The 18,759-nt window shown below is 40.1% G+C and overlaps 1 protein-coding gene across 1 annotated transcript in view; it reads left to right on the top strand.

The window, feature by feature from the left end:
* LOC126419228 (bromodomain-containing protein DDB_G0280777-like) overlaps nt 1–18,759 on the top strand; it is a 360,686-nt gene that overhangs the window by 42,326 nt on the left and 299,601 nt on the right. The window contains exons 2-4 of the mRNA XM_050086365.1: nt 5,396–5,522; nt 5,678–5,822; nt 6,118–6,259. Of these exons, the coding sequence (XP_049942322.1) occupies nt 5,396–5,522; nt 5,678–5,822; nt 6,118–6,259 (414 nt within the window). The remainder of the gene's footprint in view (nt 1–5,395; nt 5,523–5,677; nt 5,823–6,117; nt 6,260–18,759) is intronic.

The following is an 18,759-nucleotide window of genomic DNA, read 5'->3' as shown; positions in this document are numbered from 1 at the left end:
ACATACGGGTGGAAATGACAAATTTCTTTGTATATTGCAAGCAGCTCCTGATCGTAAGCACTAGACTGCAAAATATGGCAGTTATTCCTCAACTGTGAAAGATTGTCAGGAGTATATTCTGGAGGATCAAATTACAACCCTTCTGCATTTGTAAGCACTGTATGAGGTGGTGCAACATTGTTTTGTTGCTGAAGTATGACATTTGATGGGGTTAGTAAGGGACATGGTGCTGGTTTTGGAAACCTTGCCGAAATGCATCTAATGAACAAAGTAAGAGCATATGGACTATCAGACCAATTGTGTGATTGGATTGAAGAGTCGCAGCGGAGTGTCGTAGGACTGTTGCTATTCACAATATATATAAATGACCTTGTGGATAACATCGGAAGTTCACTGAGGCTTTTTGCGGATGATGCTGTAGTATATCGAGAGGTTGTAACATTGGAAAATTGTACTGAAATGCAGGAGGATCTGAAACGTATTGACGCATGGTGCAGGGAACGGCAGATGAATCTCAATGTAGACAAGTGTAATGTGCTGTGAGTACATAGAAAGAAAGATCCTTCATCATTTAGCTACAATATAGCAGGTCAGCAGTGGGAAGCAATTAATTCCATAAATTATCTGGGAGTAGGTATTAGGAGTGATTTAAAATGGAATGACCATATAAAATTAATTGGCGGTAAAGCAGATGCCAGACTGAGATTCATTGGATGACTCCTAAGGAAATGCAATCCAAAAACAAAGGAAGTAGGTTACAGTACACTTGTCCACCCACTGCTTGAATACTGCTCACCAGTGTGGGATCCGTACCAGATAGGGTTGATAGAAAAGATAGAGAAGATCCAACGGAGAGCAGCGTGCTTTGTTACAGGATCATTCAATAATTGCGAAAGCATTAGGGAGGCGATAGATAAACTCCAACTCCAGTGGAAGACTCTGCAAGAGAGACGCTCAGTAGCTCAGTACAGGCTTTTGTTGAAGTTTCGAGAATATATCTTCACTGAGGAGTCAAGCAGTATATTGCTCCCTCCTACGCGTATCTTGCGAAGAGACTATAAGGATGAAATCAGAGAGATTAAGAGCCCACACAGAGGCATACCAAAAATCTTTCTTTCCACAAACAATACGAGACTGGAATAGAAGGGAGAACTGATAGAGGTACTCAAAGTACCTTCTGCCACACACCGTCAGGTGGCTTGCAGAGTATGGATGTAGATGTAGATGCATGTCAATCGTTTCATTTCTAAGCCAGAGTTGTGCTGTACATAAGTACATAATAATGCAAGAAATTTGTGCCCAAAATGGTATCAGACCCTTCAGCTAACACAAAAGACCAGTCTAATGATCGTTGGAATCCTAAGTCCACTGTTGTTCTGCACCCACTGAATGTGGAGGTAAGCAAACTGTGGGCAGTATTGAGCCACGCGCCTCTCTCTCTCTTGTTGGTAAAATGGTCATGCTTGAAGCGCAGGCCACCAGGTATGTACACAGTGTATTACCTTCATACAAATGTCTCAATCCATGGAAAACACTAGCTTGGCTCAGATGTGTTGGATAGCCACAAGTACTGACAGTGTCAATATTTCTTGTTATTTGGTGTGGGCTGCTGGAAAGGAAAATGACACTTGGCTGCTGGTTTATTATGATGGCTGGTGTGGCAGTAGCTTTGATGTTGTCTCTGTATGTCTGTGCGGATGGATATGTGTGTGTGTGCGAGTGTATACCTGTCCTTTTTCCCCCCTAAGGTAAGTCTTTCCACTCCCGGGATTGGAATGACTCCTTACCCTCTCCCTTAAAACCCACATCCTTTCGTCTTTCCCTCTCCTTCCCTCTTTCCTGATGAGGCAACAGTTTGTTGCGAAAGCTTGAATTTCGTATGTATGTTTGTGTTTGTATGTGTGTCTATCGACCTGCCAGCACTTTCGTTCGGTAAGTCACATCATCTGTGTTTTTAGATATACTTTTCCCACGTGGAATGTTTCCCTCTCTCTCTCTCTCTCTCTCTCTCTCTATATATATATATAATAGGGCTGTTGTTGTTGTCGTCTTCAGTCCAAAGACTGGTTTGATGATGCAGCTCTCCACACTACTCTATCCTGTGCCAGCCTCTTCAGTTCCAAGTAACTACTCCAACCTACATCCTTCTGAATCTTTTTACTGTATTCATCTCTTGGTCTCCTTCTATGATTTCTACCCTCCACAATTCCCTCCAGTACGAAATTGGTGATCCCTTGATGTCTCAGAATGTGTCCCACCAACTGACCTATTCTTCTAGTCAGGTTGTGCCACAAATTGCTTTTCTCTCCAGTTCTGTTCAGTATTTCCTCATTAGTTATGTGATCTACCCATCTAGCTTCAGCGTTCTTCTGTAGCACACATTTCAAAAGCTTCTATTCTCTTCCTGTCTAAACTATTTGTCATCCATCTTTCACTTCCATTCACAGCTACACTCCAAGAAAAGACTTTTGACGCTTAAGTCTATACTCAGTGTTGTTCATAAATGCTTTTGTTGCGATTGCCAGTCTACATTTGACCACCATCACTTATTTCGCTGCCCAAGTAGCAAAACTCTTCCACTACTTTAAGTGTCTCATTTCTTAATCTAATTCCTTCAGCATCACCTGATTTAATTCAACTGCATTCCATTTGCCTTGTTTTGCTTTTGTTGGTGTTCATATTGTATTCTTCTTTCAAGTTACCAACCATTCCTTGCAGTTGCTCCTCCAAGTCCTTTGCTGTCTCTGACAGAATCACAGTGTCATTGGCAAACCTCAAAGTTTTTATTTCTGCTCCCAGGATTTTAATTCCTGTTCCAAATTTTTCTTTTGTTGCCTTTACTGCTTGCTCTATATTCAAATTGACTAACATCAGAGATAGGCTACAACCCTTTCTCTCTCCCTTCTCAATCACTTCTTCCCTTTCATGCCCCTTGACTCTTATAATAATATCTGCCATCTGGTTTCTATAAAAATTGTAAATAGCCTTTCACTCCCTGTGTTTTACCCATGCCACCTTTAGAATTTGAAAGAGAGTATTCCAGTCAACATTGTCTAAAACTTTCTCTAAGTCTACAAATTCTATAAACGTAGATTTGTCTTTCTTTAACCGATCTTCTAAGGTAAGTCATAGGGTCACTGAAATCCAAAATAATTTTCCCTGAGGTTGGCTTCTACCAGTTTTTCTATTCTTCTGTAAAGAATTTGTACTAGTATTTTACAAATGTGACATATTAAACTGATAGTTCGGTAATTTTCACACCTGTTAGCATCTGCTTTCTTTGGAATGAGAATTATTATATTCTTCTTGAAGTCTGAAGGTATTTCACCTGTCTCATACATTTTGCACACCAGCTGGGACAATTTCGTCATGGCTGGCTCTCCCAAAGCTATCAGTAGTTCTGACGTAATGTTGTCAACTCCTGGGTCCTTGTTTTGATGTAGGTCTTTCATTGCTCTGTCAAATTCTTCACAAAGTACCGTATCTCCCACCTCATCTTCGTCTGTGCCATCTTCCATTTCCATAATATTGCCCTCAAGTATATCTCCCTGTTATAGATCATCTATATAATCTTTCCAGCTTTCTGCCTTCCCTTCTTGGCTTAGGACTGATTTTCCAACTGCACTCTTGATATTCACACAGCTGTTTCTGTTAAATCTTCAAATTTAACACATATATTTCGGACAACACAATAACACATATAAGTCACTGAGTAAGTGGACCTGTGAACAAGTCGGCATTCGATTAAACACTGAGTCTCAGTCTAGCGGCCGCTGCTCGGCTGGCCGCTTAGGTGGCGCAGCTGCTGCATGGCTGGCAGACAGCGCCGCACGTAGAGGACGTGCGTAATTGCGCGGCGGTACTTTGAATAATCAGCGAGTCACAACAGTTTCCCTTTTATGTAGAGGTCTCTTTAATTTTCCTGCAGGCAGTATCTATCTTTCCTCTAGTGAAAAATGCTTTGAAACCATTACATTTGTCCTCTATCCATTCTTGCACAGCCATTTTGCACTTCGTGTCAATCTCATTTTTTAAACGTTTTTTGTTCCCTTTCGCCTGCTTCATTTGCTGCATTTTTAAACTATCTCCTTTCATCATTGAAATTCAATATCTCTTGCGTTAGCCAAGGATTTCTACTAGGCCTTGTATTTTTACCTATTTGATCCTTTGCCACCTTCACTACTTTATCTCTCAAAGCTACCCATTCTTCTTCTACTATATTCATTCCCCCTGTTCTTGTCAATCATTTCCTAATGCTCCCTCTGAAACTCTCTACAGCCTCTGGTTCTTTCAGTTTATCCAGGTTCCAGCTTCTTAAATCCTTAACCGTTTCCAGTTTCTTCAGTTTTAATTTTCCATTCATAACCAATAAATAGTGGTCAGAGTCCATATCTGCCCCTGGAAATGTCTTACAATTTAAAATCTGGTTCTTAAATCTCTGTCTTACCATTATATAATCAATTTGAAACCTTCTGATGTCTCCAGAACTCTTCCATGGGTACAACCTCCTTTCATGATTCTTAATCCAAGTGCAAAATTCTACCAGGTGGCTTCCTCTTTCTTTCCTTTCCCTCACTCCATATTCACCTGCTATTTTTCCTTCTCTTCCTCTTCCTACTATCAAATACCAGTCCCCTATGACTATTAAATTTTTGTCTCCCTTAACCATCTGAATAATTTCTTTTCTCTCTTCATACAATTCTTCAATCACTTCATCCTCTGCGGAGCTACTTGGCGTATGAACTTGTACTTCTGTATTGGGTATGGGATTCATGTTTATCTTGACTACAATAATGTGTTCACTATGCTGTTAGTAATAGCTTATCCATGTTCCATCTTTTTATTCGTTTTTAAACCTACTCCTGCATTACCGATATTTGATTTTGTATTTATCACTCTGTGTTCACCTGACCAGAAGGCCTGTTCCTCCTGCCACCAAACTTCACTACCTCCCACTATATCCAACTGTAACCTATACCTTTCCCTTCTTAAATTTTCTAATCTACCTGCTCGATTAAGGGATCTGACATTCCACTCTCTGATCCATAGGATGCCAGTTTTGTTTCTACTGATAATAATCGGATTATGGCTAGTAATACTCTGTGATAGATGCCAATTGTATAGTTGTCACCAACTTTACTATACGTTTTTCTCTGTGGACAGTGGAAGCAAATTAAAAAAATATCCTAAATAGTAACTGACTATATATTTGGCATACAAAAATGATTATTGTGGATGACTTATGGAGTATATGAAGAAATTGAATATGAAATGTAAACATAAATCACTAATACAGTAAAGCGGCTCTTTAAAGTAAAATTATTTGGTTTCCATTTTCTTTGCATCATACTTTCTTCTTTATTTGAGTAACATGTATGATATTCCCATTTTTAAGATCTGCGGGATGTACTGCAGAAAATGCGTGCCGAAATTAAAGCCACTGAAGAACAGTTAAGTACCTATAGAGAAGATATTAAAGCAACTCTCAACAGACAGAGAATTGTGGAGAATAGTATTCAAAGGTAAAACTTTTCACAATGTGACATATCAGAAATGTGTTGGCTATCTTGTTACTTTTTAAATCAGAATACCATGTTACCTTAAACAAGTGTTTATTCTTTCCAACCACTTTGTGTGCTTACATGTACTCTAAGTTTTCTTGTATTAAATGTTATAGCACGAACGATTCATCCCTTTTGGTGGAAAAGCTACGATGTGACCTCAAAAAGCAGGTGACTCTTGAACAAATAAGAACTGAAGAACAAACAGAAAGGTATCAAAATATAGTTACTAAATATGAAAAGCTGTGGAATGGCTATGAGGTCAGTGTTCATACAGTTTTTTCTTTTATGGTTTTTGTGTGAAGTGTATATCCCAGAAATTAGTAGTTAAATATTTTCTTGTCACAGGAGAAGTTAAGTGACATATCAGTATCAATTAATCAAAAATGTCTTAAACCTAAATATTCACTCATATTTATATAAAAACATGAGATTATGCTATGGTCCTATAGTTTAGTGTTATGAATCCCAAAAAAGACTTGTCAGGCTTATAACATTCATTATAATAGTCTGTACTTAGTACTGATACTTTCATTGAGTTGATTCATTTTCACAGGCGGTGTATAACTTGTTTCCCATGGTACCTGAAAGAAACAACTTACAGTTACGTATAAAGAGGCTGGAAATAATTGTTTTGCACAAAAGGAAGTTACTGGAGTCAGAGAAGGCAAAGAAGAATCAAATAGAAGCAATAAGAGGTGATTGTTTCAATTTTTTATGTACAGTAAAGTTGCCAAATTAAATATTTTTGTCAGATGTGTGTTATTTGGCGATAATAACACTCTTTACATGCCCATAACAGCTTTACAGTCTTGAACATAATCATTTTTTGACATCCACATTAATAGTCGTATCTTAAATATAATATACACAGAAATAACACACTAGCTAATATGGGTCAGATATCTTTAAGCAAATATTTGTGGCTGCTGGTATGCTAGAAATATATGTATGTAAAAAAAATTATACAACCAATAATGGAAAAAATTTCTCATGCTTTCAGCCATGTCGAGTGGTTTAAATCCATGATTTCATGGATTTTAAACACTCATGTGGCTGGAAGTCTGAGAGCATTTTATCAGTACACATCCCCAAAAAACTATGCATTCATCTATAACAAATAATGAAGTTTAGAAATCATTAAGTGAATTAATAACTGTTTTAAATCTCCTACAAAGGTTTTCTATGGAAATTATTTATATCGTTTGGTAACCTGTTAAAGAAATGTCTTCCAGCAAAAAGTGGTCTAATGATCCATAGTTCTTTTATTACTTTGTATCATATTCAGTCATTTATTCATCATCTTCTACAGATTACAAAATAAAAGGAGCAGCTTAATGTTTTGATGGGGGGAGGGGGCCTTTGGGGTGAATATTGGGACGAGAAAATTCTGATCCTATGAAAAATTGTTAAGCCTGTCTAAGGCTTGCATTCAGTCCCTTGTTGACCAATCTGGTGTGGCAGTTGAACATAGCAAAACAAAACCCAAAGTTTTAAATTTCATGTTCAAGAAATCATTCACATAGGAGAATCATACAAACATATCGTCATTTGTCCATCAGACAGACTTTGGAATGGATGACATAGTGGTAAGCATCCCTGGCATAGAGAAACAACTGAAAGGTTTGAAAGCAAGTAACTCACCAGGTCCACGTGGAATCGCAATTCAGTTTCACAAAGAGTATTCCATAGCATCGGCTTCCTATGTAGCTTGCATTTATCATGAATCTCTTGCTCAGCACGAAGTCCCAAATGACTGGAAAGAAATGCAGGTGACTTCAGTATATAAGAAGGGTAAAACAATAAACCAGCAAAATTACAGACCAATATCCCTAACTTTGGTGTGCTGCAGAATCGTTGAACATATTCTTAGTTTGAATATAATAAACTTTCTTGAGACTGAGATGCTTATGTCTACAAATCAGTATGGTTGTAGAAAACATCACTCGTGTGAAACTCAGCTTGCCCTTTTCTCACATGATATATTGCGAACTATGGATGAAGGGCAACAGGCAGATTTCATATTTGTAGATTCCCGGAAAGAATTTGACACAATGCCCCATTGCAGTCTGTTAATGAAGGTGAATGGCGAATGATCATCAGAGACAAGGGTATTGTCAGGAGTGCCCCATGGAAGTGTGATAGGACTGCTGTTGTTCTTTATATACATAAATGATTTGGTGGACAGGGTGGGCAGCAAACTGTGACTGTTTGCTGATGATGCTGTAGTGTACGGTAAGGTGTCAAAGTTGAGTGACTTTAGGAAGATATCAAGAAGACTCAGACAAAATTTCTAGAATTTAGTGTGGATAAATACGAAGAACAAACATGTAATGTTCAATTATGTATTACTAATGTCCTACTTGACACAGTCAAATTGTTTAAATATCCGGGTGTAACACTGCAAAACGATATGAAATGGAACGAGCATGTGAGAACTGTGATTAGGAAAGCAAATGGTCGACTTCGGTTTATTAGGCGAATTTTAGGAAATATTGGTTAACCTGTAAAGGAGACCACATTTAGGATGCTGGTGTGATCTATTCTTGAGTATTGCTGAAGCAAAATATTTAAGCAATTCAGAGGCAGGCTGCTAGATTTGTTACTAGTAGGTTTGAACAACACGTAACTGTTATGGAGGTTCCTTGGGAGCTGAAATGGGAATCCCTGGATGGAAGGCAACATTCTTTTTGGGGAACACTATTGAGAAAGTTTAGAGAACTGACATTTGAAGCTGACTGCTGAACGATTCGACTGCTGCCAACACACATTGCGTGTAAGGACCACAAAGATAAGATTTGAGAAATTAGGGTACATATGGAGGCATTTAGACAGTTGTTTTCCCTTCACTCTGATTGCGAGTGGAACAGGAAAGAAAATGACTGGTAGTGGTACAGGCTGCATTCAGCCACGTGCAGTATGGTGACTTGCAGAGTATCGATGTAGATGTAACTGGAAGCAATACAAATGTTTATCATAAAGTACCTGCTACAGCTTTATTATTACAATAAATATTGCACACGATCACATTTACACGACTTGTCATTATGTCAATATGTGATACATCTGATGAACTGGGCTATATATTTACCAGCAGAAAAAGAGGTGAATATGTTCTACTTTAAGAAATTAACAGAGAAGAGGGGAACCACATTCCACCTTCCTCACCAAAATATTTGGCATGCAAACATATTCATACTCTTTTAACACTGAACATTTTGAATCCTTTTACCCAGTCTCTCTTTGTAGAGAAGTCTCAATATTCAGCGTCTCCCTGTCTTGTCACTGTCTATATATGTCCCATGGCCTCCTTTTTCTCTCATTCACACTTTTTCCTGTCTGTTTTTCCCACTGCCACTGTCTTCGTCCCTTCTGTCTCTCTCTTAACACTGTCTCCTCTGTTGCTTTCACTGTATCTCTGTTCCACTGCCATTTTCTTTGTCACATTCTTTTCCCCTGCCATTGTTACTGTCTCTCTCTTTCTCGCTTACAGTCTGCTGTCTTCCTCTTCAATCACAATTGTCTCCTCTCCACATGTTCTTAGCGAGAGTTTGCTCAGTATTTTGATCCCTAACTTGACTTTAACACCTTGGCATAGAGGATGGAAGAACTTGGGCAAATTTTTTAACACATGGGCATAGGGCAATAGGGGAAAACTGACAAAAGTCAACACTGGCCCCCCTCCTTCCAAAATCGGTGACTGGTGGACTGTAGCCTCCTCTCTTTTGCTGCCACTCTCCACACTTGTTTCTTTCTCTCCTATTGAAGCTGGGGGCTCTATTCTTTACATTCTTCCCTTCTGCCTTTCTCTGCCTCCACCAGTGTCTCCTTTTTCTTTGACTCCCTCTGCATCCTGTTTCACTGCTACTTTATCTCTCTCACTGTCACTCTCTGCTTGTCCACCTCGATAGCCGAGTGGTCAGCACAGCTGAATGCCATGTGAGGGGCCTGGGTTCAATTCTCAGCTAGGCTTGAGATTTCATCTGCTCAGGGACTGTGTGTTGTGTTGTCATTTTTTTATTTTTATTTACACACCAAGTTCTGTAGGACCAAATTGAGGAGCAAATCTCCAAGGTCATGGAATGTGTCAGTACATGAAATTACAACATAAAAGTAACAACAGATAAAAATAAAATGTTTGTGAACCCAAAAAAAGTCACTTCATAAATTTAAGTAACGCAATCAACAATACAACAAGAATCAGCTTAATTTTTCAAGGAACTCCTCGGCAGAATAGAAAGAGTGATCCATGAAAAAACTCTTCAGTTTTGATTTGAAAGCGCGTGGATTACTGCTGAGATTTTTGAATTCGAGTGGTAGCTTATTGAAAATGGATGTACATCTTTCTGCACAAGAGTTCCAAGTCCAGTCCAAATGCAGGTTTGATTTCTGCTGAGTATTAACTGAGTGAAAGCTGCTTATTCTTGGGAATAAGCTAATATTGTTAACGAGAAATGACAGTAAGGAATATATGTATTGAGAGGCCAATGTCAAAATACCCAGACTTGTGAACAGGGGTCTACAAAAGGTTACACCACTTACTGCTCGAACCACCCATTTCTGTGCCAAAAATATCCTTTTAGAATGGGAAGAGTTACCCCAAAATATAATACCATACGACATAAGTGAATGAAAATAAGCAAAGTAGACTAATTTTCGTGTTGAATGATCACTCACTTCACATACCATTCGAATAGTAAAAATGGCAGCATCAAGTCTTTGAACAAGATTTTGAACGTGGGCTTTCCATGATAGTTTACTATCTATCTGAACGCCTAGAAACATGAACTGATCAGCTTCACTAATCATATGACTATTCTGTGAATTAAAACATCAGGTTTTGTTGAACTGTGTGTTGGAAACCGTAAAAACTGAGTCTTACTGTGGTTTAGCGTTAGTTCATTTTCTACAAGCCACGGACTTAGGTCATGAACTGCACTATTTGAAACTGAGCCAATGTTCTGGGGCACATTATTTATCTAAATAAGGAACAGTGATCCCTGTGCTACTATTCCCCTGCACCCTAGTTGGAAAAAACACAGTCTGCATCAGATCATATGAATTTTGGAGATTTACCAACATCCTTTTTCTTGCACCAACATATACAAAATTTGTATTGAAGTCACCACATGTGACTAGTTTCTGGTACTTCCTACAAAGTGTTTCAAGAACCCTCTCTAGCTTGAACAGAAATGCTCTGAAGTCAGAGTCAGGGGAACTATAAACAACAATAATTAGACGTTTAGTTTCACTAAATTCAACTGCTCCTGCACAACATTCAAATATCTACTCAGTGCAGTGTTGTGATACGTCTGTGGACTCAAATGGAATACTGGTTTTTACATACATAGCCACTCCACCGCCCCGCAAGGAACTCCTTGAAAAACAGCCAGCTAATCTGTATCATGGTAAAGGAAACCTCCGAATTGTCAAATTATGTAAGTGGTGCTCCGATATACCAAGAATTTCAGAGTCAACATCTATAAGCAGTTCACTTACTTTAATACCTCTTATATTTTGATGAAATATGCTAATTCCTTCTCTTCTTGGAAACATGACGTCCTCTGAAGGTCAGCCCTTAGTTAGAGGGACTTCCTTTAATCAGGTATACCTATTAGCTGACTTCAACCTAAAAAAGGTGCAGCTCTAACATCAACTACTACAGGAATTTTTCCATGAGTGATCCCACCTCCACCCACTACACTGTCACCTGCAAGCTTTGCCAGCCTTCCCTTCCCACACCTATTGAGGTGCAGGCCATGCCCAGTGAAACCCTATCTACTGATAGACCCAACTGGCATCACTGAAATGCGACCCATGCCCTCTGCCATCAGCACCCTCTCCAGCCCCACATTAACGCGCTCAACAGCCACATTAAGATGAGGCTGATCATGACGCTGAAACAGTTGCACAAAATGCACATTAGTGCCACCAGTTTGAGTAGCTATCTTTACCAGGTCACTACCTGCATCATATTCCCCGTCCCTATCAAGACAGTTCCTTGCTCCACCCACTTTCACTACCTGACCCTCCTTCGTAAAATTCATACATAACTCCCCTCTGCTGTCAGTCACCTGAGCCAACCTTGCACAATGCTGGTAACCTGGTACTCACTCACCAACACTTCCTGCAACTGCTGGCCCACACCTCACTGTGCGAACTACGTAGCGAACCTTCTTCTTTCTGTCAGACTTTGCAACTGACCTAGACTTCCTAACTCTTGAGGACTGCTGCATGTTCCCTACTTCTACAGCTACAAGAGGCTCCTCTCCACTCAGCTCTAACAACTGGTCAACTCTATTGCATATACGCAAAGTATAACTGTCTGAAAACCTCCTCCTCCTAGCTGCCTTCTTGCCAACTGCCAGTTCCCATTCCCCACCACCCTTCACCCTCTTCAACCTTTCTTGTTCCTCCTTTGCGCATTGTAACTGCACCTGAAGGGCACAGATCTTATGCTCCTGTACCTCTATCAACTTATTTCTACTGCAGTTTCTGCATTCCCAGGAGAGGGACTCACTAGAATGCCCACTGGCTTCCCCACTGAATCCCCCCCCCACAATGAAAATACTTTGAACAAATCCCACCCCGAAATCCACTACTCACAAACCTAAGACAGAGCCCTCACTTCTCACTCATGGTAAAATTTTACAGTTACTGAAAAAAAACTGTATGTCTGCATTACCTAAGTTCAGTTATACCAGTAGAACTATTTATGGAACTAACAATAGCAAATTGTTAGCTGAAACCAAAAATTCAAGCGGGCACTGAAACTCTCAACGAAGTTAAAACAGTGAATGAAAATTTTACTGAAATGTTTCACTAGACCCAATAAGAAACTTGAGCTGAAAACTAAAGCACAAAATTTACCAAACAACTTCAATGCACCAAAAACTCTAAACAGTGAGTGAATGTTTCCAAAAGTTTATTAAATCATTATTTCACCACAAACCACATGAAACACTGCTGAAAATTATTAAATTTAATAAATGTATAACAGTGCACAAATAAGTTTGTCAGTACTTAGCTTTATAACCACTATAGCTGCAACTGCATGTTGCAAAATGAAAACACACTACTGAGGTGTGAGGCTCACCGACGTGGCATCAAGTAAGAAGACTTGCACTAGGTGGCTGGGCTCTGAGCTGGTGGTGCTTCTGACCTAGCTGCACACATGTCATTATTATTATTATTATTATTATTATTATTATTATTATTATTACTGCCTCCTTTCCATTTCTTCCTCACTGGCACTGTTTCTCTGCTACTGTAGCTACTCTCTTTAAAAAAATAAAAAAAAAAAAAATGCATATATGCGCCCGTGTTAAATTTTTTTGTTAGGAACATGGAATGGGGTCCCACTGTGAACAATGATCTCGAACATGGGATGAATTGGTTGATGTTTGCATGCAACTGTAAATCACCCAGACTACTGTCAAATGATTGGCAGCTGCCACAATCTGGTGTGTTTGAAGAGATCCCAAGAATCGTTTAACTGTGATACTGGTACCAGAGGTATCTCACACACTGTTGTCTCCTGTGGATCCTGTCTCCTGTCATTACTCATCCACTTGACTTTGAGTGTTGTGTCAATGGTAGAGCTAGGTCTCCCGTACAGGATGGACAGGGACTAGAGAGGACTCAGGGTGTTGTACTGATACCCCTAACCAACAAGTTTGAGGTGCTCTCTTTCTCTGAAACTGAAATTGAGGCAGTGTGACTCACCTGTTTTAGGGAAACCTGTTCTGTCCAGTGTGAAGAGGAGGCAAATGTAGAAGGGTAGGGGTCTATTAATCGTCGGCAGTTCAAATGTATTGCGAATGGGTGGTACCCCTTAGTAAACTAGTAGCAAGGGACGGGAAAAGACCCCAGATGCACTATGTGTTATGCAGGGGACTTCATTCAACTTGTTGAAGAAGCTGTTCCAGCAGCCATTGAGGGAACAGGGTGCAAGCAACCGCAGATTGTGATGCATGTTGGAACAAATGATGCCAGTCATCTGGGCTTCTAGGTCATAATTGGACCATTCCAGTGACTGGCAAAGAAGTGGACAAGAAACTCAAATCCACTGAGCTAGAGCTTGAAGCTACATGTGAGATTGTTTGGGCAGGACTCAGTATCACGGGTGGGGATAAAATGATAATTGGGTCCTTCTAACACTGAACAAACTCATCTCCTGATGTAACTGAATGTTGTTGTTGTTGTTGTTGTTGTTGTGGTCTTCAGTCCTGAGACTGGTTCGATGCAGCTCTCCATGCTCCCTCTACGATTTTTACCCTCCACGCTGCCCTCCAATACTAAATTGGTGATCCCTTGATGCCTCAGAACATGTCCTACCAACTGATCCCTTCTTCTAGTCAAGTTGTGCCACAAACTTCTCTTCACCCCAATCCTATCCAATACCCCCTCATTAGTTATGTGATCTACCCATCTAATCTTCATCATTCTTCTGTAGCACCACATTTCGAAAGCTTCTATTCTCTTCTTGTCCAAACTATTTATCGTCCATGTTTCACTTCCGTACATGGCTACACTCCATACAAATACTTTCAGAAACGACTTCTTGACACTTAAATCTATACTTGATGTTAACAAATTTCTCTTCTTCAGAAACGCTTTCCTTGCCATTGCCAGTCTACATTTTATGTCGCCTCTACTTCGACCATCATCAGTTATTTTGCTCCCCAAATAGCAAAACTCATTTACTACTTTAAGTGTCTCATTTCATAATCTAATTCCCTCGGCATCACCTGACTTAATTTGACTAGATTCCATTATCCTCGTTTTGCTTTTGTTGTTGTTCATCTTATATCCTCTTTTCAAGACACTGTCCATTCCGTTCAACTGCTCTTCCAAGGCCTTTGCTGTCTCTGACAGAATTACAATGTCATCGGCGAACCTCAAAGTTTTTATTTCTTCTCCATGGATTTTAAAACCTACTCCAAATTTTTCTTTTGTTTCCTTCACTGCTTGCTCAATATACAGATTGAATAACATCGGGGAGAGGCTACAACCCTGTCTCACTCCCTTCCCAAGCACTGCTTCCCTTTGATGTCCCTCGACTCTTATAACTGCCATCTGGTTTCTGTACAAATTGTAAATAGATTTTCGCTCCCTGTATTTTACCCCTGCCTCCTTCAGAATTTGAAAGAGAGTATTCCAGTCAACATTGTCAAAAGCTTTCTCTAAGTCTACAAAAGCTAGAAACGTAGGTTTGCCTTTCCTTAATCTAGCTTCTAAGATAAGTCGTAGGGTCAGTATTGCCTCACGTGTTCCAATATTTCTACGGAATCGAAACTTATCTTCGCCGATGTCGGCTTCTACTAGTTTTTCCATTCGTCTGTAAAGAATTCGTGTTAGTATTTTGCAGCCATGACTTATTAAACTGATAGTTCGGTAATTTTCACATCTGTCAATGCCTGCTTTCTTTGGGATTGGAATTATTATATTCTTCTTGAAGTCTGAGGGTATTTCACCTGTCTCATACATCTTGCTCACCAGATGGTAGAGTTTTGTCAGGACTGGCTCTCCCAAGGCTGTCAGTAGTTCTAATGGCATGTTGTCTACTCCCGGAGCTTTGTTTCGACTCAGGTCTTTCAGTGCTCTGTCAAACTCTTCATACAGTATCATATCTCCCATTTCATCTTCATCTACATCCTCTTCCATTTCCATAATATTGTCCTCAAGTACATCGCCCTTGTATAGACCGTCTATATACTCCTTCCACCTTTCTGCTTTCCCTTCTTTGCTTAGAACTGGGTTTCCATCTGAGCTCTTGATATTCATGCAAGTTGTTCTCTTTTCTCCAAAGGTCTCTTTAATTTTCCTGTAGGCAGTATCTTATCTTACCCCTAGTGAAATAAGCCTCTACATCCTTACATTTGTCCTCTAGCCATCCCCGCTTAGCCATTTTGCACTTCCTGTCAATCTCATTTTTGAGATGTTTGTATTCCTTTTTGCCTTCTTCATTTACTGCATTTTTATATTTTCTCCTTTCATCAATTAAATTCAATATTTCTCCTGTTACCCAAGGATTTCTACTAGCCCTCATCTTTTTACCTACTTGGTCCTCTGCTGCTTTCACTACTTCATCCCTCAAAGCTACCCATTCTTCTTCTACTGTATTTCTTTCCCCCATTCTTGTCAATTGTTCCCTTATGCTCTCCCTGAAACTCTGTACAACCTCTGGTTTAGTCAGTTTATCCAGGTCCCATCTCCTTAAATTCCCACCTTTTTTAGTTTCTTCAGTTTTAATCTACAGTTCATAACCAATAGATTGTGGTCAGAGTCCACATCTGCCACTGGAAATGTCTTACAATTTAAAACCTGGTTCCTAAATCTATGTCTTACCATTATATAATCTATCTGAAACCTGTCAGTATCTCCAGGATTCTTCCATGTATACAGCCTTCTTTCATGATTCTTAAACCAAGTGGTAGCTATGATTAAGTTGTGCTCTGTGCAAAATTCTACCAGGCGGCTTCCTCTTTCGTTTCTTACCCAATCCATATTCACGTACTACGTTTCCTTCTCTCCCTTTTCCTACTGACGAATTCCAGTCACCTATGACTATTAAATTTTCATCTCCCTTCACTATCTGAATAATTTCTTTTATTTCTTCATACATTTCCTCATTTTCTTCGTCATCTGCAGAGCTAGTAGGCATATAAACTTGTACTACTGTGGTGGGCGTGGGCTTCGTGTCTATCTTGGCTACAATAATGTGTTCACTATGCTGTTTGTAGTAGCTTACCCGCATTCCTATTTTCCTATTCATTATTAAACCTACTCCTGCATTACCCCTATTTGATTTTATGTTTATAACCCTGTAGTCACCTGACCAGAAGTCTTGTTCCTCCTGCCACCGAACTTCACTAATTCCCACTATATCTAACTTTAACCTATCCATTTCCCTTTTTGAATTTTCTAACCTACCTGCCCAATTAAGGGATCTGACATTCCACACTCCGATCCGTAGAACGCCATTTTTCTTTCTTCTGATAACAACATCCTCTTGAGTAGTCCCCGCCCGGAGATCCAATTGGGGGACTATTTTACCTCCGGAATGTTTTACCCAAGAGGATGCCATCATCATTTAACCATACAGTAAAGCTGCATGCCCTCGGGGAAAAATTACAGCCGTAGTTTCCCCTTACTTTCAGCCGTTCACAGTACCAGCACAGCAAGGCTGTTTTGGTTAGTGTTACAAGGCCAGATCAGTCAATCATCCAGACTGATGCCCCTGCAACTACCGAAAAGGCTGCTGCCCCTCTTCAGGAACCACATGTTTGTCTGGCCTCTCAACAGATACCCCTTCATTGTGGTTGCACCTACAGTACGGCTACCTGTATCGCTGAGGCACGCAAGCCTCCCCACCAACGGCAAGGTCCATGGTTCATGGGGGGGATGTAACTGAAGACTTCAGAAAAACCTCAGTTCACTAGTACATAATTTCCCCAATCATACTGTAATCATTGGTGGAGACTGTAGTCATCTAACAGTTAATTGGAAAATTACAGTTTTTTAGTGGTGGGCATGATAAGGCATCCTGTGAAATATTACTAAATGCCTTTCTCTAAAACTACCTAGAACAGATAGTTAGGAACCCCATTCATAACAAAAAGATATTCGATCTAATGGCAACAAATAGACTTGACCTCTTTGAGGATGAACACATCGAAAATGGTGTCAGTGACCATGATGCGGTTATGGCTACAATGATTACCAAAGTAAAGAGGACAGAAAGAAGGTACAAAGGACAGAAGGAAAGATATATATGTTCAGTAAACTAGGTAAAAAACAATATCTCAGTGAGGAACTTGAACTTTTCAACACAGGGCATGCGAGCTAACATCACATAATGTTCTGGCTCACATGCTGTTCCTCTCCGTAGAAATGTCTTGGCTCAAACTCGTCTAGGGGTTGAACCACACATGTCCCATTACATGGCTTAATTAGACGCTTGTGACCCTTTGGTAAAATTATCTGGCTGATGGCAAGTTTGCGAAATACAAAGTTAACATAACACATAATAATATTAATAATAGTATGGGGAACTAAATTAATGACCCATAAATGATGTAGGCCACACAGTTGCAATTTGGTTAGAATAATGTTTATTCAGAAGCAAACTAATAGCGAAAGTGGTTGTATTACAATTGCTGTTACACTCACGCGCATATCCATTTGACACAGTTCAATCATTTACAATCGCTTTGCGAAATACAAGTTATCTACGCAGAAAGTTAGAGTTCACACCAGGCGCTCGGCTGCTCACCGCTCAGAGACTTAAGTCCCACAATACCACACAGCGCTAAATTTTTTATGTCATTTCATTTCCTAGCTTCCTAAAGATCGACTGTCTGCTTTCACATCTCCATCCAAAATGTACCCTTTGGTGTCTCCAGCCGAACTGTCCACTTTCACGTCTGCACCAGCACTGTCAGTCTGCCCGTCCCCAGCCACGTTTCCCACACTCTGAATATCCTCGCTCAACTGACTAGGACAGTTCCCTTTCCTAAAGCCATCCACCTGATTGGCTACAGCTTAGTCTACATTATTTTACATTTTTAAAAACAAAGAAGCTGTGACTTACCAAACGAAAGTGTTGGTATGTTGATAGAGACAATGAAAACAGTAAAAAACACACAAACACACACCCAAATTTCAAGCTTTCGCAACCCACAGTTCCTTCATCACGAGAGAGGGAAGGACGAAAGGATGTGGGTTTTAAGGGAGAGGGTAAGGAGTCATTCCAATCCCGGGAGTGGAAAGACTTACCTTAGGGGGAAAAAAGGACAGGTATACACTCGCACACACACACATATCCATCCGCACATGTACACACACAGGCAGACATATGTAAATGCAAAGAGGTTGGGCAGAGATGTCAGTCGAGGCGGAAGTACAGAGGCAAAGATGTTGTTGAATGACAAGTGATGTACAAGCGGCGGCAACTTGAAATTAGCGGAGGTTGACGCCTGGTGGGTAGCGGGAAGAGAGAATATATTGAAGGTCAAGTTCCCATCCCCGGAGTTCTGATAGGTTGGTGTCAGTTAGAAGTATCCAGATAACCCGGACGGTGTAACACTGTGCCAAGATGTGCTGGCCGTGCACCAAGGCATGTTTAGCCACAGGGTGATCTTCATTACCAACAAACACTGTCTGCCTGTGTCCGTTCATGCGAATGGACAGTTTG

This window comes from Schistocerca serialis, chromosome 9 (assembly GCF_023864345.2).
Source record: "Schistocerca serialis cubense isolate TAMUIC-IGC-003099 chromosome 9, iqSchSeri2.2, whole genome shotgun sequence".
NCBI lineage: Eukaryota > Metazoa > Arthropoda > Insecta > Orthoptera > Acrididae > Schistocerca > Schistocerca serialis.
Note: the sequence above shows the minus strand (reverse complement) of the source record. Positions and strands in the feature narration are given on the sequence as shown.